Source organism: Carica papaya, chromosome 7 (genome assembly GCF_054855325.1).
Source record: "Carica papaya isolate Zhongbai chromosome 7, ASM5485532v1, whole genome shotgun sequence".
Taxonomy (NCBI): Eukaryota; Viridiplantae; Streptophyta; class Magnoliopsida; order Brassicales; family Caricaceae; genus Carica; species Carica papaya.
The window spans coordinates 16,682,859-16,709,711 of record NC_142315.1 but is presented as its reverse complement, the minus strand read 5'-3'; the positions used below and the strand labels follow the sequence as shown (position 1 = coordinate 16,709,711).

The window sequence follows — 26,853 nt, the reverse complement described above, 5'->3', positions numbered from 1 at the left end:
ATAAATTAAAAAAAAATAGCATAAATTAAAAATAAAATAAAATAAAATAATATTACACCACAGAAGTTTAATGGCTAAATGTCCGAATAATATGCAGTATTAATACCACATGAAGCGCAGAAGTAGGGGGTGTCATAGCGTCATTCACAGTGGTAGTTGGGAATCCTTTCTGCCCTATTGAAACAGCTTCGTGGAAAGAAAATGAGAAAAGACGTAAAAATATAATTGTTTTTTATGTTTTATTTTTAATTAAAGACATGATTTCTATCTATTTTTCATAAGATTGTTTTTTATATTTGATAATAACTTTCTGATTTTATCTATCTCTATGAATTGTTGTCGTGTTTGATATGTTATAAAAGGTTTTCTTAAAAGAACAATTATTTTATAAATGTTTAAATTATACTTCTGAAACATATCTCCGAGGTATGTACTTATTTGGATAAGCATATTCATTTGAGACTAATAACTTTTAAAATCTTAGCACAATAATTTTAATACTAATTTTCTTATTTTCATGGAACTCAACTTTTCCATGTTAGGACCTCCTAAATGATGATGGCGATGAACCACCCACACTGTTGATCAATCTTAGTTTGTGGCCCTATGATAGATTATATATTCATATATGTTATGATTACCGGAATAGTTACTAACAGTCAGCGTCTTCCCTACACAATTCATTTCACTTCCAGCCACTAACCTGTCACAAAATGATGATTAAGCTACTGCCAATTTACCATAGAAAGAATTGAATTATTATATATACCGTACCAAATAATACTATTAGGTGATCAAGTTTACACGGTGTGACAGCAAGCATCACATGATACACTTGAAATATGGATGCTTGCTTTTCCTTACACTTCCAACAAAAAAAAACGGTTAGACAAAAACATCAGAAGAAAAATGAATTTAAAAAAGGGAAGGAAAATTTCTAGACTACATTACAAAATGAAACTATGTTACACCAAAAAAAAGGGCATCAGAGGTGTGGCAAGATGATCTGAATCAAAAATTAGCTGCCATATTTGATCATATCTCCTGTGATCGTCATTTCTTTGTCCAAACTGGTTGTATTCACTCCGGACGTGGTCAGATATTTGTAAGGCAAAGTAGGCAAATATTCGATGAAGCTTTGCAATGGAGAGAACCATTACTTCATTCAGTCAAAATCCTTTATGCTTTTTAGAACCTGTCCTCCAGAGTATTAAGAAGCCCATCAGGTAAAGGCTGAAATGTCCACAATTTCCGATTCGTTTAAATTAATATCATGAGTCATGAGAGCCTTGGACCATCAAAGTAATTCGCTTAGCACTGTCTCCACGAAGGCTATCTCCTTTAAAACCAATCTGGGAGGAGAAATCATTTTCAAGATACCTTAACAAATTTGCTTCAACAACAATCATGCATAAGCTTTCAGAAAAAGCAACCTTCACTCAAGAACGAATTTGGAGAGAACATACAAATTCATTGGCAAATTATTACCTCACTTGAAATATCAGGGGAGAACCACCGTAAAAGAACCCCAAGATGTACAACAGCAGGTATCAACTTGAAAAGTAATGGTGTAGTCACCTGCACCACTACTTTGTTAGCTAAGAAGAAAAATAAGTCTTTTGAGACAAAACAAGTAAATGCAAATAGTTCGAAGAATGTCTAAATTTACTCTGAAATTGGACGATATCAGCTGAAAAATAAACTACTTTCATTCGGAATTTGATGGAGGCTATCTAGTAGTTGTACTAATATAGGATTACTATTATAATTTGTATATTTTAGCAAGTCTGTTATATTTTCTTGAAGTTGTCTCTTATTTAGTTAGGATCCTTATTTTATTATTCCTTTACTTATTTAAAAATTCTAGTCATAATATACTATATCGACATTCTATAAGTAGATGGGTCTTCAATATTATTAAACAGAGTGCTTACAAGTAAAAACTGTTGTCTCCCATTGAATTGAATGTCTAATAACCATACAGTGATAGCTTGACCATATCCTATGGTTGCGGTTGTTGCTACCCTTGTGATTATGGATTGGATTTATTCTTCTTTTTTTTCCAGGGTTTCTAAATCCTTTTTCATACATTAAATTTTCACCTATCTTATCTCTTTAATTACTTGCCTACCCACGTCTATACGCTTAGTACCCACATGGACAATTAAGTTATTGGACCTTAGGGTGAGCATCTAGGTAGGTTTTAGTTTACGGTACTTCTATGATTTACATAATGTATGTATTAGTTTTACATTTCTTTCCACTCCCATTATATATAGTTATAACCCATGCAGATATGAATTTTTTCCAAATTGAATTATGAGCTGAAATAAGCCTTCTCCAGGCAGTCTGAGACAAAATTTGGTGCAAAAATTGAAGCAAGCTTCAATGCTCTACTAGAATCATATGGAAACAAACTTAAAATCTTGGATCTCATGCCATTATGAATTGTAAGTCTTCATTGTAAGTCCATATTTATACACAAACATGCAACTGACTTAGCTCGGGGATGAAAATAAAAGGTGAACAGTGCTTGTTTAGTTAATATGGTTTCTATGTTTGCTGCTGCTAAGTTAGATCTTAAGATAGAACCACATCCAAATCCTTTTAAAGTTATTTTGAAGGATGACACCAGTTCCACAGTCACTTATAGGTGTAAAGTTCGTATTTAGACGGGAATTTATAGGTATGGAATTCAATGTGATGTTTTACCTACACTCATTTTATTTTTGGTTGCAATCAGTTTTATGACCTTGGTCTAACAATCTATGAAAAGATGAACTACATGTTTAAATATAACTTTTAGGAAAGCAATAGTTGTTAACCTTCTGAACATATTAACAAGAATCCCGAGTCAAAACCTAAGATTGTCCCTTCCGACCAGAAAGGATGCTCACATTTTGAGCAAAAATGATCCTAAGAAAGAAGTCTTGGATGCTCACATTTTGAGCAAAAATGACCTTAAGAAAGAACAAGTCTTGGATATTGAAAAGGTTTTCCCTTATTCTAATCATCTAGGCTCTCTTGAACATACGGGTGACATTACGATGTAGACCGAATAGTAGTTAAACTAATCTGTTCAGCTGATAGTTTAGGATTAGAGGAAATTTAGGTGAGAAACAGAATAATAAAAATAGACCAGAGGAAATTTGAGATCAAGGTGAAGAAATATAAGGAGAAATAGACTGAACAAGATACAGTAATCAAAAGAATGAACATAAAGAAAGCAATTGCAAAGGAGATATTGAGTGGATGTTTACTGGAGTCTATTGTAGAGGTAATAAAGTGGAGAAAACAAAATTGTGGAATGAATTGGAGATGTGCAGAACTAAATGGGGTGGCAGATGGATAATTGACGGCAACTTCAATTTGACATTAAAAAGGGAGGAAATGAGTAGTAGCAATTTTTCGGTGGCTGATGCTACAGAGTTTAAAGAGGTTTTGGACAAGCTACGGATGGCGGATTTACCGGTGTCTAAAGGGCATTGGACCTGGTCAAATAAAAAAGTTAAGTCCATAATTGATAGATTTCTGGTGTTCTCAAATTTCCTGCTGGAGCTGACTAATGTAAGCCAGAAAACTCTTCCTCGACTCACTTCTGACCACTATCCTATTTGTTTGGAGGCAGAGGGGATTCAATAGGGACCTGTTCCTTTTCGGCTTGATAACAAATGGCTGAAAAGGAATAGTTTCTGCAGTTTGGTGGAAAATGCTTGGTAAAATTGTAGTATCCAAGGCTGTGCCAGTTTCAAACTTGCTTACAAGCTTAGGCACTTGAAATGTGTCATTAAAGTTTGGGTTAAAGAGGAGGTGATGAAAGATAAAAGTAGTTTTGAAAATATCTTGTCTGAGATCAGCTCTCTGGATTCTAAAGAGGATGGTTTCGGGCTAAGTGAAGAGGAAAGAAATATGAGTAGATTAAAGATTCAACTTGCCTCTTATTTAAAGGAGGAGGAACTGATGTGGAGACAAAAATCAAGATAGAAGTGGCTGGAGGAAGGGGACCGCAACACAAAGTATTTCCACGCTTTGGCCTCTCACCAAGGTAGAATTAATTTAATATAGGAGATCATTATAGATAACAAGAAAATTGGGGGGAATTTTGACCTGCGAGAGGCTACAAAAGAGCATTTTACAAATCTGTACTTGGAACCCCATGTTTGTCGGTCAAAATTGGATGGCTTGCCTTGTCTCAATATCTTTGCAGAAAGCAGACAGGGCCTGAAAGAAAACTTTACAGCTGATGAGATTCTTGAGGGGCTAAAATCCTATGATGGTAACAAAGCACCGGGCCCCCATGGTTTTAACATGAGTTTTTTACAGAGTTTATGGTACTTGCTTAAAGAGGATATATTGGCTGTTTTCAATGACCTGCATAAAAAGACACGTTTGTTAAATTTCTAAATACTACATTTATAACCCTTATACCCAAGAAAGGTGGAGCATGTGAATTTAAAGATTTCAGACCTATTAGCTTGGTTGACTGCTTGTACAAGCTAATTGCTAAGGTGTTGGCTAGAAGATTAGTTAAGGTGTTGGGTGAAATTATTGGTGATTGTCAACATACTTTCGTTGGTTGTAGGCAAATCCTTGATGCTGTTTTGGCTGCTAATGAAACGGTTGATGAGTTGATGAGTAATATTAAGGATGGATTGATGTGTAAACCTGATATGGAAAAAGCATATGATCATGTGAATTGGTACTTTGTGGATTACATGCTTTGGAGGATGGCTTTTGGCCAAAAATGGAGAGATTGGATGAAAGCATGTATCACCACCACGTCTTTCGCTATTTTGGTTAATGGGGACCCTTCAAGTCTTTTCAAGCCTACTAGAGGTTTGAGACAAGGTGATCCTCTCTCCCCTCTCTTGTTTATTATTGTGATGGAGGCTTTCAACAGGTTACTTAACAGGGCACAAGAGCAACAATTAATTAGGGGTGTGTCGGTGGGGAGAAGAGGAGCTGTCACAGAAGTTTCCCACCTATTTTTTTGCTGACGACACTCTTATTTTCTGTCAACTGGAGTTGAGAAACATTCTGCACTTGAGATGTGTGCTTTTGTGCTTCCAAGTTGTGTCCGGTCTGAAGATTAATTTACATAAGTCTGAATTGGCAAGAATTGGTGGTAGTAGAGATGGTGGTTCTTTTGCTACGATTATGGGGTGCAAAAAGGTAGAATTTCCGTTCAAGTACCTTGGCCTTCCTCTTGGTGCTAAGTACAAAGATCAGTTATCTTGAGATCCGGTGATTGAATTGTTTGAAAGAAGACTTGCGGGATGGAAGAGGAATTTTCTTTCTAAAAGGGGGAGATATACTTTAATTAAAAGTACAATGGCTAATCTCCCTATTTACTTCCTATCGTTGATCACTATCCCTGTTAAGGTTGCAACAAGATTGGAAGCAATACAATGTAAATTCCTTTGGGGTGATAGTGATGAAGGGAGAAAATATCGTCTTGTGAAGCGGGAAGATGTAAAAGAATCTATCAATTTTGGGGGGTCTTGGAATTAGGTCTATGGTCAACATGAATATTGCTTTACAAGCAAAATGATTGTGGAGGTACTTGACAGAAGTTAATAACTTATGGAGAAAGATAGTTCATGCTAGGTGGGGCATGTACATGGATAGGAAAGAAGACTACAGAATTCCTGCTACACATCAAAGAAGTTTGCGGAGAAGAATTCTGATGCAATGGGGCAATTTCTTACTACACATCGAAGAACTTGGAAACTGGGAAGAGGAAATAGGATCATTTTCTGGGAAGACGATTGGATTGGGGATGTCTACCTCTGCATATGATTCCCCAGAATTTTCAGCATTGCCCAGTCCAAACAGATGGTAGTTGAGGAAGCCTACCGAGTTGTTAATGACAGTATTGTTTGTGATTAATGTATGCAGAAATTTGAATGACTGGGAAGTTCAAGAATCTGAAGATTTGTTGTTGTTGTTGGCTGAGCTGTCTGTTTCTAATTCTGATGACCAGGCTGTGTGGAAGTTCCAAAAGAACGGCATTTTTTCTGTCAAGTCATATTATCATCATTTGAATAGAAAAGAGAATGTTTTGAGATGTAACTTTCATGACAAGCAAATTTGGAAAACCAAGGCTCCGCCCCACAATGCCTTTTTGGCTTGGGGAGCCTTGTTCAGAGAGGATTTTAACTATCAGCAAGCTGAGAAGTAGAGAAAGGGTTAATGGTTGTTATTGCTGCTTAAATATAGAGGAAACATGTAACCATCTCCTTTTGTGGTGTCCGATTGCTCATAGTCTTTGGAGCTTTGTTTATGGCCTTTTGGGTTGGATTGGGTTATGACTAGGTCCGTGGAGGGTGAAATCTGGGCGTGGGATAGTTTATATGTAAAAAATAAAATTGCTAACTTGATACCTCTGTATGTTTTCTGAATCATTTGGAAGGAAAGAAATAGTAGAGCTTTTGATAGTGTTGAGAGTAATATTTCTAGCATAAAAAATAGGTAACTTCATTATTTTGGATCTATTTTGCTTGGTCATGACATTATCAGTGATGTAAATTTTGGGAATATCATTGATATGCTAACATAATTATAAATCTTTTCCAAATGGGCGGTACCTCTTTTTCGGTACCTTGTCACTATATACTATACATTTTTTTCTCAAAAAAAAAAAAAGAATGAACATAAAGAAAATAACAGGAAACAAAACTCTAATAAAAAAAATTCTTAATTCATTATCATCTCGTTCTTTTTTTTTGATTGGTGACTACTAGCCTTTACATAGACATTGAGTACAAGTAATAAGAAAGTTGTAAGAGAAGAATCTAAAAGAGTATATTCTTATAACATTTAATATTTTACCGAAAAGAAAAATTAAATATTATAATGCCTCAACTAATAACAAAATTATAAAAAAGAAAATCTAAAAGATTCTAATTTCTAACGTATTTTAATCTTACATAAAAAGAAATTAAAATCTTATAATGCCTAAAGAACCTAAATAACCTAAAGAACTTAAAAGTACAAAAAAATAACAATTATAGAACATTTTTATAATAGAAAATTTATTCCAAATTAATATCTTCTTGCTCTGCATCACATTGTTTATGACATTATTAACCTTGTAATTTGTTGTCTTCTAACCCCCTGAAATCCAACCCTTTAGATTCACCTGATGGTGTTGAAATAAAGTATAATAGTGGTCAAGAGATGAATAAAGTGTCTGATTTAATGTCTTTAAAACCCTCCTGGACATAAGTCTCCAGATTCACTCGAGTCAATGTAATTTTTTTTGGGAGTCAACTCAATCAACAAATGAATCTGATGAAGAGAACTGCACTGAGTTGCCTAGTAAGTAGCTTGAAGAGATGCATAACAAGTATTCTAGTCAAATATCATCAAGGATATAATTAGTTATAATCTCTCACATCCTAGGTTGGACCATAAAAAGTAAATAGTTTCAAGAGGAAAGAATAAGCCCATACTTGAGGAATCTGTCCCAGCCTTATTGACCCTCTAGGAAATTGACAATGGGAATGTGTTCCTAACTAGTGGAGCCATCAATAAGATCAATAAGATCATCAAGGAGAGTTTCCAATCCCTAACTTTAAAGAATCTATAAAATCTGTAAGTCCGTTTAAGTTGGCTTTTAACAAGAATCTTCCTATTGGGTGTCATGAATTGAAGGTTAGACTATGTTCTGTATGGAGATTTGCCAAGTAGCTCCATTATGAATTATTTTAAGTGGTTGATCATGTCATTTAGTATTTCTAGTGTTTCTCTGTCTTCCCTGAGCACAATGGTCCATATCATACATCATTTCATTACTAAGTTTCCTGTGATCTCTAATCCTTCTAAGCATATCATTTAGATCATCTTAAGCAGATCTCCAAAGTTTGTGGGATGGCAAGACTTATATTATTGTTAAGGGGCATTCCTTCTTTCAGTGTCATATGTACTTTTTAGATTTATGTGATACATCTCCTATTTTGAAGCATATATTGTTTGATAGTTCTTGTGGTTCTTCAGGAATGGAGGTAGAAGCATGGTTAGTACATATAGTCCTACTATAGTCTTCAGCCATAGATTGGTGGTGAAGTTGGACAAGAGTATCTTAACTTTGACAAGGAACATTTTATTGCAGTAAACTACCTTCATACATGGAGATTTTGTACCACTCCTAGGAACCTTGGCTCACACTTGGACCACTTAACTTTGAAGTACTTGTCATCGAAAGAAAATTGCATTATAGCCATGATAAGTGGGTCAAATTCTCTAATAAGTACCATTCCTTCCTAAGTGTGAGTATTGAGAGTAATGTTGATGGTGTGCTCAATAAGATAGCTAGCTGTAGTTTGGCAGATTTGTTTAGGTGGATTTTCAAACCAATGTAGGACACTTGGGCTTCAGTTTTTGGCAGTCTGAAGTTTGCTTATAACAGTAGTGTAGTCAGTTCATTGGAACAAGCCTTTTGACCTTTCTACATGGATACTAATCACATTGCTTTTTTTTGTTGAAAAAAATCACATAATTATTTCTTTTATAATTTTTTTCCACAATGCCTATCTTTCTAAGCCAACCATATCCATTACCCAACATATTCCAGTTTTGCTTACAGAGATTAAATGTAAGATTACAATTAGTAATGCATATTATAAGGTCATTTCCACTGTATAAAGTAAAGTCAAGGAATTCATTGGCAACTACGTCATAATTTTCACTAAACCTATAGTATCTTGTCCTGGTTAAGATTTACACCCTCGAGCTATAGACCCTTCGTTCATTTTGAGAGACTCAGACCTGATACTTGTTTACTTCATTTACCTGGTTATGTGAATATTAGTCAAGTTTTCATCATAAAGGACTTGTTCCCTAATTGAGCCATCTTTAATTCTCCTGCTTTTTCTAATTGCCACTTTTGCAAATATTCAAGTTATTAATGCTCCAACATTGCTATCACTGCCAACAAATGCTGTTGGAGATATTTTGGTTAATTGGTATATTACCTCTGCTAATGGAGGTCTGTATGAATTCTGTTGAGACGGAGGGTTTGTCCAAAATCAAGCAATCTATGCCAAGTAAAAGAGTGGTTTCTTGCAATGGATTCAAACCTACTATAAATGTTTTTTTTTGTTTTGAGGTACCAAACCCACTATGACTATTATCCAGGATTTCTTGTAAGAGTTAGATTTTTATGAAAGGGATAAGGATGTAGGACTGTCTAGTAGTTTTTAGTAATACAGAATAGTTACCATTACTATTACAGTTTAGCATGTCTTCATACTTTCTGAAGGTTTATTTCTTCTTTAATTTGATTTCTCTGTTGTTTTACCAAATTTAAGAATTCTGATATTAATAGGCCACATAAACACGTTGTGAATATATAGGTGGTCCATCATTGTTAAACAGATTGTTAATGAATAAAAATTACCAATTCATTGAACTAAGTTCGTAATATTGTGGTTGTTGTCAATCCCTATGATTGTATATTGGTTTCTCTTTTCTTTTCCATAGTTCTATCCTTACAAATCTTATTCTGCTGTGCTACATCAGAATTCCAACTGAAATCTAAGCATTTCAGTTTGGCCATCTAGTTTTCAATTTTTTCCCAAGGTAAACAGACAAAAGAAAATATCAGAAGCCTGCATGCTACACATGCTATTCATTCAGTTAAAGCCCCCATACCCTTGACCATGCCTAGTAAATTTACAATGAATAACCAAGTGGTGCATTCATCTTTTCGCCATTTGTGCACAATGGAAAAAGATTGTACACAAATACCGACCAAGAAGGTCAACTAGAAGAAGTTTTGTTAAAACAAAGAAGGAAATGTTAACAAGAACACCTATACAAAGTTTTCAATTTTGCAGTTCATCTTGAATTACATTAGAAAAATGCTCAGAATGCTCACATACCAAACTCAGAGCTGTTGTGCCAAGAAGCAGCAGATATAATTTACCCTGCAGGAGTCACAGTCCTCAGTTGCATAGTACGGAAAAGGAAAACTTGCACTCAACATTCATAATGTTAGCCAAAAATATGCATTTGGACTTAAGTCATATTATATGCATCAAAACAATTTGGTTCATTTGGCAAAAGATCTCCCCACATGCAGTTACTTGGGAATCTATTCCAGTTACCAGCAGTCTATCACCAAAAGAAAAGGAATATAATATACAAACTTGTGTTCAACATTCACTATTAGGCAAAAGTGCATATATTTGGATTCACATACAATATACACCAAAACCATTTGCCTTATTTAGCAAAAGATCTCACTATATTCCTTGGTGTTCAACTCCCATTACTTGCAATCTAGCACCAGAAAAGGAAAGTCTATAATATGCAATAGCTTGACTAAACTCCACTATTCAACTAAATCCAACATGCTACATTTAGCCAAAAAAAATCCAATATTCTGCAATTTTTATCAGATGAAATCGAGATAGTAGGTATATGCACATGGAAAGAGAGAGAAAGATCAAGGTCATAATTATAACCCACTTATTACTGGAAAGTCAGTTAAAAAGATGTAACTGAGTCTAAGATCTTTCCCTTTTTGAAATCAATGGAAAATAAAATTCTTAGAAATACTAAATTTTATTTTGCAGCTCATGCAATTCAGCATGCACATTTATATACACCCACACAATCACAGATTTTGTGGCAAGGTGGCTACAGCTTAAATGGATGAACCAATGTGACAAACATGAAACCAAATAGCTACTGACCTCAACTAGATGAAGGTTAGAAGCTCGACTTAAGAGAACAAAAGCAAATTCTCCAATTTGAGCCAGGGACATTCCGACCTACAAATATCGAAAAACAGAAACCTTCTCAGCAACAGTTAAATAGTCAAAATGGAGCTATAAATGTGATAGTAGTTGGGTCAAGTTTTACCAGAAGTGAAGTTTTATTACTATATCCAAATGCCTTAACAACAATGGCAACCACAATGGTTTTTATCACGATCACCAATAGTACAGCTGCTAGTAGGATATCAACATGATTCCAAAGAAAATGGACATGAATTAACATTCCAATGCTTGCAAGAAAAAGAGCAGCAAAGAAATTGCGAATGGGCTCCACCTAAAAAAATAGATGAGAATTATTATACAGACATGAACTGCAATTTCCTCCAAAAAGTAATATACAATTATTATGTCATAATTCATTTGTGAGGGGCAAGACTAGGGGAGAGAATAAGGTTTTGGTCCTCACAGGAAATTCTTAGTTTCTTCATTGATTCATTTCCATTCAGTATATTCTGACTGTTTTGCTGTGAGAACCAAATATCTCTCTCCTTCAGCCCACTCACGAAATTCCCGCTGTGGGATCCAAGGACAATTTAGTAATGTTATTACATTAACTCATGGAACATGATATTTGACTATAAGCCTTACTTGCTCGAGTGTATGCTGAGCAAGATCTGTCGTCGATATCATCACTCCCGCAGCGAAAGAACCCAATTCAAGGCTTAGACCCAGCTTATCACTACACTGAGAAGTCAAAACATTCTCTATTACAGCACATACAAAATCAGTGGATTTTAAGAGCAACTAGAGAAAGAAGCAATTATCTACATCTTTTTTATTCTATAGGCAACTGAATATATGGGATGAACACGACCAAAAATTGTTAAGCAGACAATACCAAAATAATATAGTCACATACTCATATATAGAACAAATGACCAAGAATGTGTCAATTACAATGCAGAAAGAATAGGGAAATAAGTCAAACCCATGCAACAAGTAAGCAGAATGCCACTGATGCCAATTGATAGAGTTCATTAGTCTGCAAAGAAAATTTTAGTCGATTAATCTTTCTCCTGACAGAAGTTTAGTCAATAAAATGTCTTCCAGAAAATAAAAAACTGAAGCAAACAATCTAATCCTTACCTGTGATGATAGACTTATCATAAGTTTCAGAAACCAAGGTACACAAGTACGAGATAATATCGTCAAGATGGCCAAAAATGTAATCAAAACCACCAACCTGAAAAAATGAAACATTTTAAAGAAATAAAACTACAGGAATTGCAACTATCGATACCATACAGAAAAGGTAGACCATCAAATGGAGATGGCAATATATATTCTTACGATTTAGTCATGGAGAGTACTCCTTGAAGAATACCAGAAGTGCCACCAAGAACTGGAAGCAAAGCAAACAGCAAACCCACAGCACAATCCTGAAAGACGAGAGCACAAAATCAATAGCTAAAGCAACAGAACTGTTTACCAAGGTATATATAAAAAATACATATTTAATTTACATTGCATTTGATTAATTTCCCACAGAATTCCTAGTCATTTCCTAGTTCTAGTCACCATCCATCTTAATATGCATTAGAGCATAATTCGTTCTATTTGAGTTGCCACCACCCCATCATTGAAACATTGGAGGTTGGAATTCAATCCCCACTCACAATCACCCCCCCCCCCCCCGAATTGGAGGTTTTAACTCCCACCACCAAGGAATTCAAGGTGGCAATGGTAACTCAAACACAATCACCAATGTTCTATTAAGCATATTAAGACTAATATTTAAACATGATAATTAGAATTAGTCGACAATGAAACAAATGCAACCTTTTAGTTGACTAGAGCATCTGGTGATAAAGGGATGCATCTACTGCCAAGCTCAGAAAAGGGGGCATAAACAAGTAAATACCTGTAGGATAAGGGTACCAATAGTAACCTGGCCATGAAGAGCATTTATACTATTCTTTTCCATCAAAAATTTCAAAACCTGGGAAAGAACAAGGTAAAAATAGATATTGAAGGGCAGTAATAAAACTACAGGTTCAATAAGTGAGGCAATAAGGCCAAAGAAAAACTGATAAACTACTGAACAGAATTGACATAAACAATTTCTTTAACAAATTTTCTTCTACATCTTGTTCACAATACATCAGGAACTTCCCTTTGTTAATATTGAAGGGTACACCAGAATCAGAGTTGCAACAGGAGTTATTATGTTGAGCAGAGGTTTTTAAGAGTAAATATGTCCATCAACAAAAAGCAACCCATATTTGGAAAGCTTAGAGCAAGTAGCAACATGTCAAGTAAGATCATGCAGGCTCCATATGTTTTCAAAAAAAGTATTCTCTAAAATAATATTGACTGCTGATCCATGCTTCAATTACTATAATTACAAAAAACAAGTCAATAAGAGTGGAGAAACTACAAATGAACAAAGCAATCAGACAGTCTTCTAATAGCACAAATCAAATAAACAGCCAACATAAGATTAAAATCTTTAAAAAGAAACATATTTTACAAACTATTAAGCATGGCATACTTAAATGAGTATAACAAAATACAGGCGTGTTACCAGAACCTACAGAATGAAAAAGCAACTCAGACAGTCTTATAATAGCACAAAACGAAAAAAGACAACATATGTTTAAAATATTTTAAATATATATATTTTACAAACTATTAAGCATGGTATACTTAAACGAATATAACAAAATAGAGGTGTGATTACTGGAAAGAACAAAGCAACTTAGACAGTCTTCTAATAGCACAAAGCAGATAAAAAGCCAACATAAGTTTAAAACTTTTTTAGGAAAAGAAAACATATTTTACAAACTATTAAGCATGGTAGAAAATGATGTGGTAACTTTTCAAAAAACTAGGATATAGTTATGAAGAAAATACTCATGCAGACACCTAACTAAAGGTAAGAGGGAAAAAACACGACAATTTTAACATGGTTTTGGTGAAACCTACTGCACAACCATCTGTGAAACATTTCCACTATTATTTCGTTTCCACCATTAAAGAACCCTATCTTATAACTAGGATCCTAATATTTAGTTAAACATAAATTAAATAAAATTAAGGAGTACAGATGAGATTCATGCAGGAGTACTTACTAGTTATATGTGAATTTATAGCAACTTATCTACATCACATGCACAGAGACAGAAGGAAAGAAACATCACCAGAAAAGCAATTAAGCATAGATATGAAAGGCAAACGCATAAACATAAAGCGAGACACTGATAAACCATATGACTCACAGTAACAATTACATATGCAGACAACCAGAACTCATAAAAGTTCATTCATCAAGGTTACAATGTACAAGAGATAATCTAATATTAGATAAATGTTGCATACCACTGCTGTTGAAGACATGGACAGGAATGCACCTACAAATATCCCCTCCGTAGGTTTTCCACCACATAACTGAAAAAAGCAAGCAGTTGTACCCATCAAACTCATATCTGTAACCATTTCACAAGAGGAAAAAGAGAGTGTGTGACTAGCACGGGTCATAATGAAAATAACTTTGTTTATCCAAAAGCCACACTATTGTTCTGATTCCAAATTCAATTCAAAATAATAAATCTGATGTCTTAGGACATACAAACTACAAATATAGAACCACCTCGACTATCATTCACCTATTCAGAGGGCCTGAATGGAAACCTACATTTTATCATAACAAATTATTTAGAAGTCCGACAATACTTCCATTTTCGCTCTCAATAATTCAGGATGGTGCACTTGTACTTGCAAGAAGTAGTCACCTAATTAATTAAATTATGGTAGAGACAAAAAAAGTATGGCATTTTTACTGCAGCAATTGTCATCTACACATCTCAAGCCTACCTAACAATAACTAATAGGAAAAAGTTTAAGGGACTTAGCACAAGGAGGCCTTTGCCAATCTTACAAGTATTATATTCTTATTAGTCTGGCCATATGCAATCGATAGCACAGTAGTAGATAATATGGAAGCCAACAACTGGTTACATTCTTCAACCTTGCAACATTACTGAGATCACAATCTCACTGCTGAAATTTTACATGTAAATGAAATAATTCATGGACATGGACAAGTAGCAAATCTATCATATACTCAAAAGGTTACTAAAACAGACTTGGCATACTGCTGTAGGTTAAACCAACTCTCTGATAATAGTCATTCCCCTGAAGCAATATGCATTCATTAAATTTTATGAACATCCAAATCATGTTGACGCTGTAATGTTGTTTCTGGCATGTGAAAAAAGATAAATAATAGCCCAGGAAGAACCTTGAAAATAGGAAAATGCCAACATAAGGATTGTAACCAGAGATATCAACTGGAACTCTTTAGGTAAGACAGGCGGGAAAATTGACACATGATGCAGTTTTAAGAATCAAAAACAAATACAGATGTGATATGAACATACTGACGCTGTTATTCCACACAAGCACATGAACAGAAAAATCTGGAGAAGACCTCCAAGAATAGCAACTGCACGTACGACACGAAGCTGCAGCAATAAAGAATAAAAAGAATTATGCAACCAAGTTATGGAATGGAAGAGGTAAAAATATCAAACTAAAGGAACCAGGAAATATAAGCAAACCTTTGTTGCTGAAAATTCCAGGCCCAAAGCAAAAAGAAGAAAGATCACACCAAACTGAGCCACTGTTTCGACCTGTACTACATAAAAATGATGTAATCATCTGTCAAAAAAGTCTATCAATGTCTATATCTTTAATTCCCATACATATGCAAGAAACCAGAGCAAATACGAAGTTAATCCCAGACATAAATCCAGTAAAAGGAAAAGACCAGTAAACACTTGGAAACAACAGAAATTACTTCAAATTGAGGTCCAAAAGAACCACAAAATGAGCAAAGATCTCTTAATATTGGCATAAAATAATATAACTCACAAACAGATGCAGATATCAAGCACAACCCCAAGTATTCTGAGGCAAAAAGGACAGACTTGCATACCTAGTACATAAAATTGGCAAGTCACTGTGTCATCTCTCTTGGTTTTACCAATTTTAAAATAAAGTTTTGTAGTTTGTTTTCTCACATTTATCTACCTTGAGCTTTCATTATTAGACAGAGAAATGATTCTATAACATGACTGCATAAGTCTTGCATGGCTTTAGGACATTTTTTGCAAAGTTAAAATTTTGTTATTTATTCATTCTAATAAATCACGTCAACAAAATAAATTAACCTTTGCAAGGTATTGAAATTATATAAGTTACACCTTAAATTTCATTTATTTTGGAAGATTGAGATAAAATCTTCAAAAAGAAAACAATGTCAAAATCATGTGAGACTCAAGTTCGTCACTGAAGTAACATAGTGAATCATCAAAGCAGATAGCTGTAATTAAACAAACTACAAGATTTTTTTAAAAGGGTCAAAGCATAAAGGGTGAAACTGTAATTTGACTAAGAAAAGTTTTATACCAAAGGTTAAACACGGGAGCACCCAAGCACTGAATAAACACTTTAGCTTTCATAAAGCATTCCAGATCCCATTCTCAATATGTTACCATCAGATATGAATTGCCAGCATCTTGAGAAAAGAGGAAATCATATTTTAACCAAATAACAGTAAAAGAACCTATTGAAAACTCCTTCCCAACAAAGCCATTAAAACAATAATTGAAACTCAATTTAAAAGTTTAATTTCTAACCCACAAAGAAAAATGTTAAAATTATAAACCCCACACCATGGAAAAGAAACAAGAGAAAACTAACAGTCAGCACAGTTGCAAAGGAAATATACCTGCACCATTTCACTAACAAAGCTTAAACCACCAGGTCCAATAACAGATCCTGCCAGCAAATATCCAGTAATAACCTACAAATTTTGATATTAGCATTCAATTAGAAAATAAACTAAAATTAAATCATCTAAAGCTTTAATTAAAACTTATAGCATTTCATAACTTCTGAGAAAATTCAATGCTAACAAAAACTTCTAGATTCTATGAAACACGTAAAGGGACAAAAAATTTCCAACCGGTTGCCCAGCACAAGCAAAGGCAATTCCACCACAAGTTGCTGAGACAATGACAACCACCAAATCCGAGATCAATCTGCAATTTTAGAATTTTTGGGGGTTGGAACTGGATAAAGTTGACAATAATGTGCAAGAACCTTAAAAACAGTGAAGTGTATAAACACGCGTAAAATTTAAAGAAACTAACCTTAAGTCTAACTGCAGCACTGGATATTTAGATTTTGGATTTGATATGATAAAAACATTGTCCTGAACATGCCCACAGGACAAATATATGATCAGCTTAAATAAATAAACTGTTTCTCATGAAACAATGCTGTTGAAACAAAATGTTAACAGGTCCAAAACAACAAGAAATCTATGTTATAAACAAGATAGAAATTTTCTATTATGTTCTCCAAATATACCTTTCGATCTATCAATGTCGGTGTATCTTCCACACGATTCTCATTATCCAAATTGAAGACATGATGAAACTGAAATGACCTACAAAGAGCAAGATTTTGTTCGTAGCTCTTACATTTATGAAGCCGGACTTTAACAATAACCTCTCAAAAAATCACAAAAAAGAGAATAAACATATAAGATAATCACATACTTCTCCTCCTTGGTCTCATTTTTCTTGGTTTTAACTCTTGCAACAGTTTCTAGAACAGCCTGGTAAGACAAATATGAAAATTAGCATTAAGTTGTAAAGATCTTTTAGATGAAATGATGAATCTTAAAACGAAAATCCTTGTGTACAGATTATTTGAAACTTGGTCACCATAAAATGCTTCATGATCCACTCCGACCTAACCCAAGGAACTAATCCATTATCAGGCCTATCTTGCTTGCAATTGATGCCTATAATAGACATGCTGTCCGCAAACTACAAGTTAATCCAAATAAACAGCACTTTAACCACAGGACAGTTGTCTTAAGGATTCTTCAGATTCCTAAGCATGGGTTCCATGAGACAAACAGACATTTTTCAGAAATATGTATGCTTTTATGACCAGACAAGGACCCCCTCCTCTTAACTAGCCAACTGCTTCAGGGTAAGATATTATTAGCTTAGCATGCCAAGAAGAGGCACTGCTGAAGCCTACAGATAAAACCTCCAAGCCTATTCGTCAACTCCTCAAGGGTCCACATTTCACTTTAAAAGCTCTTTATCACATTGCTTCTTTCTAGCTTTGACTTGAAATTTTAAGAAAATGTAGGCTTAGTTATTAACTTTTACAAACATAAGCATGGACTAAAAGATCTACTAATAACTTAATTACTTCCTATTTTTCTGTTCAAACTTTCAGAATCATTCCCTGGAGATGCATCAGTTTAAATGTCTTTCAAAGTGCTTATGGGCCATAAAGATATGATGCAAGTTTAGATATAGACCTTTTTTTCTTGAAATTAAGTTTAGATATAGACCTTAACTGTTAAATACAATGTCGTACGCAAAAAATAAATTTCTCACATTTTGAATTAATAAAAAAAAAATTAGAACCTCAGTGAATCACAATGCTAACCAAAATTTATATAATATAATGCCCCAACCATCCATCTTTTGACACTATGATAAAGTATTATCTAACCAGAAAAACCTTGTTTTCCTTCAAAATGAAAATGCATATCATCCCATGCCAACCGTGTGACAAAGCCTCAGTGAATCTTAAATACTCAGTAATAGGCTTAATTTCTTTCCTTGCCAGGTTCAAAGCAAAAGCAAAACTCATTTATCTAGGCCCGAAACTGACATTATAACCAAATCAGATCTATTAACAAACACCTCTTGTTACTTTTAACATCGCATGGGCAATGAAAATTACATTTTTGAAATGGGACTACCAACCTGCTGTTCGGCAACACTATTGTTGAAGCCACCAGGATCAGTAGCTGCAAGAGAAAATACAAGAAACTCAATTCTCGGATGCAAATGGCGAGTAGAGAAAAAGAGGGTGAGAGAGAGAGAGAGGGAACGACAGATTGCAGCATAAATATAAGATTCGCAGCTTAAGATTCCAAAAATCTACACAGACTAATGAAACAAAACCATCTTCAACCTTTTTAAAACTTGGAATTCTATCTTCTTAAAACTAACAAGATTAATAAAACTAATTTTTTAGCATTGTTTTGCCAAATTTCTCAAAAGCCAAAATGGACCACATTGGCCACTGGAATTAAACATATTGTTAATTCCGTAATATGTTCAAATAACAAGAAAGTTGATTAGTTGCTGTTGAGGCCAAATGGGATAAAGAATGTTTCTAATCAACCAAAAAAAAAAACATAACAGGGAGGGGGAAAAAAAACAAAACGCAATTTAAACTCGGGACGTAGCATTTTTGTAAACAAAAGCTGATCCAAAAACTTGAAACCCTAGCCCAAAAACCATACATAAAATGACCAAATGCAGGAAGGCAGAAAGTGATAGAGCTCAGATCCAGTAAGAACCTTCATTTTGGTCGTTCTCGGTGAACTCCTTCTCGAGCGCCCGATCGATCATGTCGGCAAAGCTGTCCTCCCTGGATCTCGGGCGCGTTGTGTTCGAATCATTAGCTGTGCCATTGATCTCGGTGGTAGCCGCCGAGTCGACCTCAGCGGTGGATTCAATGAAAGCGAACACCGCGAAGCAGATAAGGAGACTGCAAATGAAGTAGGGAGGAACAAGCGTTCTCATTGAAGACGTTTATAGAGAGAGAGAGAAAGAGAGGTCTGCGAAGAGCACCACCGGAGTAGGTCAGCCAAAGATTTGCAGTGGTGCTGGTGCTGGTGCATGTGTGTGCTTTTTCTGTCTGGTTGAGAAGAACGAGAAAAAACGGGGAAGGTCCGCAGTTGGGTTGGGAAATGGAGGTAAGAGTGAAAGTACAAAATGGTCCTCCAAGTATGGGGAAGTATCAGGTGCTCTTACTTATCCTACGCGTATGCCTATGCCTCTTTGATTATTAAAAAAATGATAAATTACAATTTTAGTCATGAATTTGGTTTAATTTTTAATTTAGTCCTACATTAATTTTTTGTTATAAACTAATATAAGAAACTTTAACAATTCTTCAAAATGGTTATTAATCGAACAGGGTCCAAAATTTTAAGAAGAAAAGCTGGAGACATTAAGATGTGTTTAGTAAGCAAAAAATGAATTTTTATACACATGAACATATTAATCCACGTTTGAGAAACGGAAAAATTGGGTCTTCCCTTTCCAAGTATGAAGTAACAGAGATGAAGGGACTATAATAGGGTTAGGGGAGGAGGAGGTTAAATGGAGAAGAAAGAAGGTGTGTAAGCTAGATGGCATAAGGGAAAAAAAGAGATGTGAGGGAACTATTATAATCGACAATAATTTGAAGAAATATAAGTTAAAATCATTCACCTTCAGCTTTTTCCTTCTTCAAAACGTGCATCTTCTTCATTTTTTTAAATCTTCATCTTTTTTTTTTCTTGATAAATGATGGAAAAAATCACAAAAAGAAAAAATTTCACCTTTCTATGAGTTTCTTTTCTTCTCTTCTTTAACCATCACATTCTTTTATTGAAAACTATTAATTCTATTCTATTCAAAAATTTTATTAAAAAATACTTAGTTTATTTTATTAAAAATCGATCGTTTTCGTATCCCAATCTATATGGGCACCACGGTCACCAGTCGAGCTTATACCTGAATCCATATGAGCATTGATAATCACTTTCCAATCACATCTGGTTGAGATCATTTCTAGAATAGAGTTTATCATATAAATATTACACATGCATCCTCCTTCTTTGATACCTGTTAAACAGATTTCCTAACCTTTTAAAGGACTCTTTCATTCTGGATTTTTTTTTCTTATTTTCTACTATATAATTTTTTATTGAACCATCTATTTATGTCCATAATGGTTCATTTTTTTCCTATAATTATTCATTTTATTAAATCATTAATTATTATACCTAATTTCAAGTTATGTCTTTTTACTTTATTATTTTGGCTAATTTAATTGTATTACCATATTCTTCCAATTATTCTAAAAAATCCATCATTCCACCTTTTACTCAAATATGCTTTCATTATTCTTCCTCAATTCCTTACTCAAATATGCTATTAAAAACTCATTACTATACATATAGACTACACACCCATGTACTATAACATTGAACATATATACACTATATATACTTACATAATTATTTATAATTTTATATACACAGAAAAAGGCATACACACACACACATGGTATACCTAGACAGACATGGAGAAACAAATACATAATTATAATACGCATAAAAACATGTATATATCTCCATCGACACATAATACGCATAAAAACATGTATATATCTCCATCGACACCGAAAGTAGAATTACTTCAAAATAGTTTATAATTTTCATATATTTTAGTGTTACGCATGGGCTAAAGAATTATATAGAAAGGTTAAAGTATCATTACCTAGAGTTTGGTAAAAAAAATATTGGGATTCTTACCGAGTTGGATTGATAATTTCTCTAAATCTCGACTATCATTCGATTAGTTTTCTCATTTAAAGATAAAAAACACACGTTGAACAATGAATACTTCTAGAAATAAACATTACATGCATTGTGGTTCTCATCTACAGGAGATACCACGTGCTACTACATGTGCCGCCATATGTGTGTCATTGGAATCACCACGCACCACTGCACATGCCATTACTGGGATCACCACACACTAGTGCGTTTTGGCTGGAACCACTAAGCATCATCGTTGTATGCACTAAGTTTTCCCTCCTCGGATATAACCAACTCGTCGCGGCGCATATATCTGCCTTTTTTGCCTCGTGCAGAGCTGGATGCCATGCTCACAAACATGGTTCGTCCCCTCCAAGTCACCCATTGATAAGATTTCTTCGTCTTATTGGACAGTTCCATGCACCGATCTCTTTTCTTTCACTTCACCATTCGGTTGTTCGCATATATCTAGCCTTACAACTTTCTCTCCTCGTGTGTTGAAGTAGTTCCAGCCAAGATTTAGATAGATTGTGCTTATTTGCCTTCTCTAGATCTACCTAAATCTAAAATATAACCATAGGACGAAATGGGTTTTGGGAAGCCATCGTGCATGCCTTTTTCCTTCGAACAAATTTGTTGTGCACAACGCCTGTTTTCTTTAAGCCACCACCATCAATCGCTCTTCGGCTCTCTCTAACTATCTGTTTCTCTCTCCCTTTAGGGTTTTGTTTTGGAATGGCTAAAAAGAGAAAGCTTTTATAAAGGACTTGGGAACCGTTTGATGTTAGGAATAAATTGGGACCGTTAGCTTCCTAGATTTTCTTTTTTTTTTCCTTTCTTTAGAGTTCTTTTTCTTTTGATAATTTGTTGTTATTTATTTGCATATATTTATATTTATATATTTTACCAAAACTTTCCAAACTATCCCGAGTGTCGTCATTAATTTTTAGGATGTTACATATTAGAAGAATATTTAAATAAGTGAAAATTGTGCATAGGTAATAGTGGTTGTTGTAACGGCCCCGGAAATTTATAATGGAGTGTATATTAAAAATATCAATGCGGAAGCGAAGTCAAAATTTGAATAACATCCCTTACACTAAAACCAAAACGTGCTCACACAATATAAAAGATTAAACTACCTAAAGGAGAAACTTGAAAGTAAAAACTACGAATGTGACTATGGAGTCCTTAGGCGTCCCCTTCGTCGTCCTCATGCGGAAGCGGCTCGGGAACGATGTCCTCTTGATCTGAAATGATTAAATAAGGAATGAGCTACACTAGCCCAGTAAAGACATCACGATATCTCACCGTCACGGAGGTAAAGGTGGGTAGAAAAACACAAAAAGACTAATGGAGCATAATTTACAACAAATCCTTTTATTGAAAATAAAACCTTTACCATTTACTCACCTCAGTGAAATTCATAAAACAATATACGAAAGCAATAACATCATCATCATCATGAAAACATATATATGAACTGTATAACATAATACCTATCACACTCTTCGTAATTCAATAGTTTCACAACATATTTTCCTAATTCACCAGCCCACTAGTATCCATGGGGATCCATAGGGGTCCCGCTACCCGTTAATCCTTAACACTTGAGATCATATTCCAGGACCGTCCCTATACCCCGTCCGGTATGGGCGCCAAACCATAGACCTCATTACCCCGTCCGGTATGAGGGTGAAACGGGCCGTCCCCATACCCCGTCCGGTATGGGCGCCAAAACACATAAGATCTCCATACCCCGTCCGGTATGGGAGACCACAATCCCGGTAGGGTTCCCTACGGACCCGGTCCGTCCACCATCTCCCAGGATATCTAGTCAGGCTGAACACATTATACAATTTCCATTCATGTAATCTTTCATTCGCCTTTTCCCTCAGTCAGCATTTTCAATCACATATAAACAAGCTAAACGATAATTTATGCCAAACAGACAACATGCAGTATCAACACCCCAGTCATTCAATCCAATATCAATAAAACAGTACAATATGCATACAAAACCATAAAATGAAAACATTGAACCTCATGCTGCATTGAAGATTGTAAAACAGGCGAAATAACAGTTAACCGAGAAATACACTAGACTCGGGCTCCATTAGCGACCTTAAGCAATTTTACACATTCGTTGATTCATGAAATACCGTTTTATCATTTATTGAACTTTAAAACCGTGATAGGAAATAGGGTGAGGGGTCCTTACTCATTTCGGGGTCCGAACACGGCTTCAAAGTGCGCCTACAGGCTGTCCCTAATTTTTCCTGAATTTTTTTCGGGGAACTGAAACGCACTACTGGTACCTGCACGTGTTCCAAAAAAATCCCAAATTAGGCCCACGGCCCCTTTCGGCCCAAATCGTAACTCCGGCACGGCGGCTCCGCCGTGCTCTGGCGACGGCGCCGCCGCTGGCGGCGGCGATTCGCCTCGGGTTGGTTGTTTTCGGCCGTTTCCGGCCGAATTCGGCCACACTCGCATCGGTCCCTGCGAGAAAACAACCCTAGGGCCCTCGGGGGGCCAAAAAATCACGGAAAAACGGAGCTTACCGGCGGCGGCACTCTCGGGTGCGGCGGCTCTCCGGCGAGGTTCGTGTTTTGGTGATTCGGCTTTAGTCAACCTGTAGAGAAAAGAGTGGTGATCACGGTGATATAAAATTTGCATCAAACAGAGGCCGGGAAGGGCCTCATTGGAGGCAAAAACCGAGAAGGGCGCGGCGGCGCCGCTGGGCTTCGGCCGTGCATTCCGGCCGTTTGGCCGGGATTTTGGCTCCGATTTGGCCACAGGAGGAATCAGCGTGGAAAAATGAGTCGGGGGTACGAAATTTACCTCGATCGGCGGTCGGAAGTTCCTCCGGTGCGGCGGCGGGTGGCGGCGGCCGGCTTCTGGTTCGTCTTCTCCGGCGAGCGGCAGGCGGCTAGGGTTTGTGGTCTGGTGTGGGGGTTCTATTTATAACCCCTTGCCTTTTGATCTCAGCCGTCTATTTTGTTTTAATCTGGGCCGTCCGTTTTTGATTAAATCTGGGCCGTCCGTGCGTTTAAATTTGGGTCGTCCGATCGCACGCTTGATCTGGGCCGTCCGATCGCGCCCACGCGGATCGCCAACGTGGCCCTTTTTGGAACGACGTGATTTTGCCACGTGGCAGGTCCCGGTTGGCCGGGACTGCTGACCAGGCCTGCTGACGTGGCTGCCGACGTGGCTTTTTTTTTTTCCTCCTTCTCGGTCCGGGCGCTACAACTCTCCCCCCCATAAAGAAATTTGGTCCCCAAATTTGCCTCATTATTCTTGATCAAATAGATGGGGATATTGGGCCCTAAATTCTGATTCCAGTTCCCAAGTTGCCTCCCTGGGCGTGTGGTTCTGCCACATGACTTTTACAAATGATATTTCTCGGTTGCGGAGTATTCTGCTTTCTCGGTCCGTGATACTGATCGGTACTTCTTCATAAGACAAGTTCTCTCGGAGTGGAAGCGGTTCGTGAGCCAAGACATGAGAAGGGTCCGGATTGTACTTACGTAGCATAGATACATGAAACACGTTATGAACCCGGGAGAGCTCAGGAGGCAGTGCAAGTCTGTAGGCAGTGGTACCAATCTTGTTAAAGATTTCAAAGGGTCCACTATATCTGGGGTTTAATTTTCCCCTCCTGCCGAACCTACTAATTCCCTTGAAGGGGGTGACTTTAAAAAACACCCGGTCGCCTTTCTCAAAGGCCAGGTCTCTTCTTCGGGTATCGGCATAACTCTTCTGCCTACTCTGAGCTGTCTGGATGTTCTTCTTGATCTTAACTATCTTGGACGTGGTTTCTTCTACCAAATCCAGGCCAAACAATCTTTTATCACCCACTTCCTCCCAACAGATCGGCGACCTGTACGGACGCCCGTATAGCGCCTCGTATGGGGCCATGCCGATGCTTGCTTGGTAACTGTTATTGTAAGCAAACTCTATCAGGGGTAGGTGGTCGTCCCAATTGCCCCCGGAGTCAAGGACATAAGCTCGGAGCATATCCTCCAGCGTACGAATTGTCCTCTCTGATTGTCCATCGGTTTGGGGGTGGAAAGCAGTACTAAGAGACAGCTTTGTTCCCATAGCTTGCTGGAAACTATTCCAAAACCGAGAAGTGAATCTGGGATCCCTGTCGGATACCACTGTTACTGGAACTCCATGCAGTCTGACTACCTCCCGGATATACATTCTTGCCAACTTGTCCAAGGGATCAGTCATTCTGATGGCCAGGAAGTGGGAAGACTTAGTGAGTCGGTCAACAATTACCCATATAGCATCATGTCCCGATCGTGCCTTGGGTAGTCCCGATACGAAGTCCATGGTGATATGTTCTTACTTCCACTCTGGAATCGGTAAAGGCTGAAGTAACCCACCCGGGCGTTGATGTTCTGCTTTGACCTGCTGACATATCAAGCACTTAGATACAAAGTCGGCTATATCTCTCTTCATCCCATTCCACCAGAACCGAGGTCGCATAGTTTGGTACATTTTCGTACTTCCTAGATGCATGGCGAACCTTGAACTATGGGACTCTGTCATGATGTCTCTTCTTAACTCACTGTCGTCTGGGACACACACTCTGTCCCTGAAACGAATCAATCCGTCAGCGGAGATCTGAAATTCTGAGCTCACTCCCTGTTCTGCACTCTCTTTGCGGGTTACTAGGGCGGGGTCGACTGACTGGGCTTCCTTTATTCTTTGGATTAACTCGGGTTGGACTGCTAGGTGGCCCAAACATGTGACTCTCTTCAGGTCTCGCAGGCGAACCTGCTGTGTAGCCCCAATGGACCTACATTCTGAAACCATCAGATGGGCTAGGGTGCCTGCACTTTTCCTGCTGAGGGCATCGGCCACCACGTTACCCTTACCTGGATGGTATAGGATGTCACAATCATAGTCCTTGAGGAGTTCCATCCACCTTCTCTGACGCATGTTGAGATCCTTCTGGGTGAAGATATGCTTCAAACTTTTATGATCGGTGTAGATCTGAAAGGTCTCTCTATACAAATAATGGCGCCAGGTTTTCAAGGCGTGTATGATGGCGGCAAGCTCCAAGTCATGGGTGGGATAGTTCTTCTCATGATTCTTTAGCTGTCTAGATCCATATGCTATAACCTTTTCATGCTGCATTAGGACACAACCCAGGCCCAGATAAGAGGCATCACTATAAACTGTGTACCCTCTTGATCCACTCGGTAGAGCCAGCACTGGTGCAGTAGTCAGTCGCTTCTTCAACTCTGAAAAACTCTTCTCGCAGTTCTCATTCCATTCAAACCTTGCATTCTTCTTCGTGAGTCGGGTTAGAGGAGCTGCTAGACTAGAGAACCCTTCGACAAACCGACGGTAATAACCTGCCATCCCTAGGAAACTACGAATTTCCTTAACTGTTGTCAGCCTTTCCCAACCAAGTACCGCTTCAACCTTTTCGGGGTTCACCGACACCCCTTCCTTCGATATAACATGTCCTAGGAAGGCGGTTTGTTCGAGCCAAAACCCACACTTGCTCAACTTCGCATACAACTTCTTTTCCCTGAGTACCTGTAGGACTTGGACAAGATGACGAGCATGTTCTTCCCTACTTTTTGAGTAGATTAAGATATCATCGATGAACACGATGACAAATTGGTCCAAGAA

The 26,853-nt window shown here is 36.8% G+C and overlaps 2 protein-coding genes across 3 annotated transcripts; both read right to left on the bottom strand.

Moving 5' to 3' along the window:
* Positions 1–735: 735 nt before the first annotated feature.
* LOC110811193 (K(+) efflux antiporter 4) lies at positions 736–19,600 on the bottom strand. 2 transcript variants are annotated; one of them, XM_088206800.1, is made up of 20 exons: positions 19,189–19,598; positions 18,587–18,630; positions 17,351–17,409; positions 17,160–17,238; positions 16,940–17,001; positions 16,753–16,828; positions 16,516–16,590; positions 15,344–15,415; positions 15,164–15,247; positions 14,103–14,171; positions 12,646–12,723; positions 12,075–12,163; positions 11,871–11,967; positions 11,713–11,766; positions 11,373–11,468; positions 10,870–11,058; positions 10,701–10,778; positions 9,885–9,929; positions 1,489–1,578; positions 736–1,352 (listed from the first exon to the last, which is right to left on the bottom strand). In XM_088206800.1, the coding sequence occupies exons 1-20, from the start codon at positions 19,412–19,414 to the stop codon at positions 1,272–1,274; spliced, it is 1,743 nt and encodes a 580-aa protein (XP_088062926.1). In that variant the 5' UTR covers positions 19,415–19,598; the 3' UTR covers positions 736–1,271. The 2 variants fall into 2 exon arrangements, with proteins under 2 accessions (XP_088062926.1, XP_088062927.1); XM_088206801.1 differs by having other exon boundaries at positions 1,255–1,393; positions 19,189–19,600.
* Positions 19,601–24,419: 4,819 nt separating this feature from the next.
* Positions 24,420–24,996, bottom strand: LOC148253014 (uncharacterized; the record flags this gene model as incomplete). Its single annotated transcript, XM_088208513.1, has 1 exon — positions 24,420–24,996. A coding segment is annotated over one exon (504 nt), but the record flags the coding sequence as incomplete, so codon positions are not given.
* Between the last annotated feature and the right edge of the window lie 1,857 nt (positions 24,997–26,853).

Bases quoted from the DNA above. Each gene is read 5' to 3' on its own strand.
- LOC110811193 (XM_088206800.1), bottom strand. From the start codon at position 19,414: ATGAGAACGCTTGTTCCTCCCTACTTCATTTGCAGTCTCCTTATCTGC. The intron at 16,829-16,939 runs GTTAGTTTCTTT...CTAAAATTGCAG, and splicing joins GTGCTGCAGTTAGACTTAAG to ATTGATCTCGGATTTGGTGG. The intron at 11,469-11,712 runs GTTTGACTTATT...TTGACTTCTCAG, and splicing joins TCTGCTTACTTGTTGCATGG to TGTAGTGATAAGCTGGGTCT.